The 4,248-nt window shown below is 43.3% G+C and overlaps 1 protein-coding gene across 1 annotated transcript; it reads right to left on the reverse strand.

The window, feature by feature from the left end:
* Positions 1–661: 661 nt before the first annotated feature.
* On the reverse strand, positions 662–3,957 carry GPR148 (G protein-coupled receptor 148). The gene has a single exon (XM_085068773.1). It carries the CDS (start codon positions 3,680–3,682, stop codon positions 2,624–2,626), a length of 1,059 nt encoding a protein of 352 aa, XP_084924899.1. The 5' UTR covers positions 3,683–3,957; the 3' UTR covers positions 662–2,623.
* Between the last annotated feature and the right edge of the window lie 291 nt (positions 3,958–4,248).

Below are 4,248 nucleotides of genomic sequence, written 5' to 3' on the forward strand. Positions count from 1 at the left end.
TGGTCCTTGGGATACCACTGTGGGCAGGCTTCATGCATACATAAACTTGCCACAATCACTGATTCACTTGCTCTGTCTTTCAGCATCCTTCTTTATGTTAGCAAATTTCTAGTTGTATCTAAATATATACAGGGGATGTGTATGTAAGAAAGAGTTACAGAATTGATGATAGAATACTGTCCAGGAGATTATGCCTTCATAATTGTCAGAGGTCAGCAGCAAGACCAAGTACTGTTAACCTGCAGCTGCATGAACTCACCTTACTTTATACTATTTACACAGATATCTTTATTACTTATCATGAAAATTTCCAATAGAGGTAAACTTGAATGGAACTTGTATGGACAAAACAACCTGTAAGTTATCAGCATCCTTGTCACTGGGCACTGGCATCAAAATTTGGTCCAGGATATGAGCAGCTTAGGGATTCACAACTACCTCTTCCATTCTTGATCTCCCCATATGCTACACAGGTTAACAGAACGAACCGGATCCAATATGCAGACATTCTCCCCATCCTTCCCAGTGTTATGGAAAACCCCTGTTACAGGCTGAATATCAAGTATACAAACATAGTTTCTGTGACAGATGACTACGGTACATTCATCTTGGAGAAAATTAAAAGCAGCCAGTAAAAAGCAACTTCCAGATCCTTTTATTGAAGCGGATTGAGAAGCACAGAACCATGGTTAAAGCAAATATGCAATCTTAAAGTGCATTCACTGCCAACAATTTTACCTTAGAGATACTTCTCACACAAGAAGTGTCCCTTAGCAGCAAAGCCTCTGAGAAGTCCATGCTCATTCCCCCCACTTCTGAACTGGAATTTGTTACAGCCTCAGTTGTGCTGATGCAGCTGTTTTCAGAATATCCTATAAAACAGATTGCTGGGATAATCTCAGTTTAAATGAAAACACCACTTCTCTTTGAAGGGATATTTTTAACCTGCAACCCCAGAAGCAGTTGCATCAGCAAACAGGAGAGAGCAATGTGAGGAGAGTAGCAAGCAGTTTGGGAATGAGGAGAGAAGATCAGCAGGAACCACTCAAACCGGCTTCACTGCCAAAAACATTTCATGCAACCAGACACTGATCTCCTCCTGGCTCACACTTAGTGGAATACTTCAGATGAGTGTGAAATAGCCAAAAGCCACAATCAGCACATTCTGTGTATAGCTTTAAGCAAACAGAAGGTGGAGAGTGTCTGTACAAGGAAAATACTGTACAGAGTGAAATCAAGGACTTTTTTTTTAAAGTCCAATGTATTATTTACATAAAATGTAACAAATTTAAAAAATATTATCTTTAGAAATACAGAACTATTTTCTCAAGTCCAAGGAAGAGAACAGCAATTTAAATTTCCCACACTGATGTTTATATCTAAGGAAATTTTGGTTTCTTCAAAGGTCAGAAGTATGTTTCACTTGTCTTCTATAGGTAGGTGGCTGATCTGAAAAACCGAAATGGCTCTTACAGGATTCCATCTTTCTTGTGCCGATGCACCAACCAGCTCTGCAGCCTTTCCTCCTGACCTTCCTAAGGCTTTGGTGACAGGTACCCAGCAGCAGCTCTTACATGGTATAGCTGTAAGCTGAGATCAGGCTGCTGGAGAGGATTTTTGTGAGGCAGAACAGGGAGCTGCCTCAGCGGATACTCAGAAGTGGTGTTTTATACTTAGTCCCTCATGCCAGGTCCTATCTGAGCCATGGGATAGGTACCCCTGTGCCCAGCCTGGCACCTCTCTGCTCCTCCCCTGCTGCCAGGCTCAGCCTTGGCAGGGTCATGTCAGCACAGCCTCAGCAGGGAATCAGGGCTCTGGGCTGCCCCAGGCTCCTGCAGCCCCGCCTTGGCTCCCTGGGCACAGCAGTTGTGCACCCAGCAGGGAGGGAACGCCACCCTCTGCCCCCTCCTTGTCCTCCCTCACCCAGCAGCACATCCATCTCTGTAACTCCCTGGCAGTGCTGTGTGCTGGGCTGCCCAGCAGACACTGATTGAAGATGGCTTCCCATCAGATGGAGATTTTATCCAACACAAGTATTTTGCAGATTGTCAGAACCCGTAAGGCAGCGAATACACCAGCAGGCTCCGCAAGCTGAGGAACAGTGTTTCACCAGGTGCAGCAGTTTCCAGAGGCACCTCTCAGTGCATGTTTTAAAGAACAGGACTTTGGCTACCAAACTTGCAGAAATATACTGTGTGTGAAAGAAATGATTGTTGCCTTCACAGCATGTTTGGTGAAGGATCCTCTGCTGTAGCTGATGCTCTCAAGAGACCTGTCGTTACTCCTTTGCTTTGCATTATCTATTTTTAGTTTTCTTTTTTCCAGAAAGGCATCTGCAACAGGTGTGTGAAAATGATCTTAATTCAACATCTCCTCCAAAAGATCCTGCCTTTCATGTTAGAACAAAGCTTGGAACTTCATCCAGGGTGACATTTGCTGTATTCTCAGCTGTGTCATGATGAAAGATCTGTGGCCTTTTGGCACCAAGAAGGCAGTGATCAACCCATGTCTTCCAACCGTGCGTTGATCACTTCTCCAGTTCAGAAGCTGGGTGATTTCCATCAGTCTTGCATGATAACGAGGTAAGGACAACTCCTGTGCTGTGGCTGTGCTCTGCATTGCCTCAGGATGCTGGTGGAGCAGGTGACACCAGGCGTAGCTGTTTCCTCCTGACAATGGATTTGAGAGAGGCTGAGATCTCTCTGTATCGAAGTCCGTACAGACAAGGGAACAAAACTTTAGGAAGAATCATGAGGACATTGCAGACTGTCAGAGAGACCAAGATTCCTGTCTGCAGTCTGATAACAACATTAACGCACAAGAATGATTCTACAAAAAGGGCCAGGAGTGGAAAGAAGTAAAAAAATAACACAGTGTTGTGCATTAGGAATGTTACACTGGCTCTAGAGCAGATGCTCTCCCATATACCCGAGTGTTTGGTTTTAAAATACAGAATAGCATAGCAACAAAATATTACAGACAGGCAGAGAAAGATAACTGTGGCAGAAAGCCAGAAACAGAGTTTCACAGCATCAGTCCCATTCAGAGTTAATATTAATATTACTGGAACTGAGCATGTTTCCAGGACACAGGGCACAAAGCTGTGGGTAATCCATAGCACCAAGAAGAAAATTCCAGGGAAAGCTCCGGAACACATCCATAGTAATACAATGATTTTTTTAGTTCGTGAAGGAGGCAAAATAGCAATGTAGCGCAAAGGAAACAAAACAGCTATGTATGTGTCCAAGACTATTGCAACAGCTGTGAACAGTCCTCCACAGTAAGCCACTGCCAGCAAAAATAAGAGGAGGATACAAGCTTCCTTTGGGAGGTGTAGACGTGCTGCATTGAGAGCAGCCGACAGGGTGTAAAACAACAGGTAGATCAGATCAGAAAGCAGAGCATTTCCCAGCAGCATGTACCTTGTTTCCTGACGGATGTTAAACCGAGAGAAGATCACAAAGAGGATGGTAGGGATGATGAGGACACCTGCCACGAGGCAGACAACTGGAGAGATTAAAAACATCTTCATGTTTGTGCCTGATGGGGTGAGAGACCATTCCTCCAGCAAAAAGAACAAAGTAGTGTCATCCAAATTTGAGGAACTGTTGAACTCTGTCTCCCTGAGGCGGTAGACAGTTCCATTTGCTCTCCTTACTGAGGCGCAGCCAGGGAAGTTCATTTCCTTAGGATTTTGTGATGATTGTCTGACTTGGAGAATGCAGGATCTTCTATGCTGAGTCCTTAGAGAGGCAAATGAAACAGAGGACGCAAAAAGCCCATGGAAGCAAAGCAATTTCTGTAGCCAATTCTACCAGCTCTCCTCAAGGACAGAAAGTTGAAACTTGAATTCTATGGTGCCAAAGATGGTTTTGCCTATAAAGGAGACTATTTTCTTTCTAAAAAATCTAATGTTTAGAAAACAGAATGAATCTCTGGGTGGCTTAAAAAAGACTAAATCCCTCAGCAAGCTCTTTGAACAGAAGTGAATGGGTTGATCATTTTCAGTAATTTTTTTCTCGTCACATTATCACTGCAATGAGGCAGATGAAATATTAGCCTGATTAAACAAATACGCGATGATACAGATCAGCATTCCACGTGTACTGATGTAGAAGAGTCATAAATGTTATTGGATGGTTTTGTGCCAATTTGTATGCAACAACACAATTGATTTGAAATGATCAATAAAAAAGGCTCTCAATCCTGTTGTAAAATTGTAGCACAATCACTCTAGTGAATGAAATT

The sequence above is a fragment of the Lichenostomus cassidix genome, chromosome 9, assembly GCF_008360975.1.
Source record: "Lichenostomus cassidix isolate B80296 chromosome 9, HeHo_3.0, whole genome shotgun sequence".
Taxonomy (NCBI): domain Eukaryota; kingdom Metazoa; phylum Chordata; class Aves; order Passeriformes; family Meliphagidae; genus Lichenostomus; species Lichenostomus cassidix.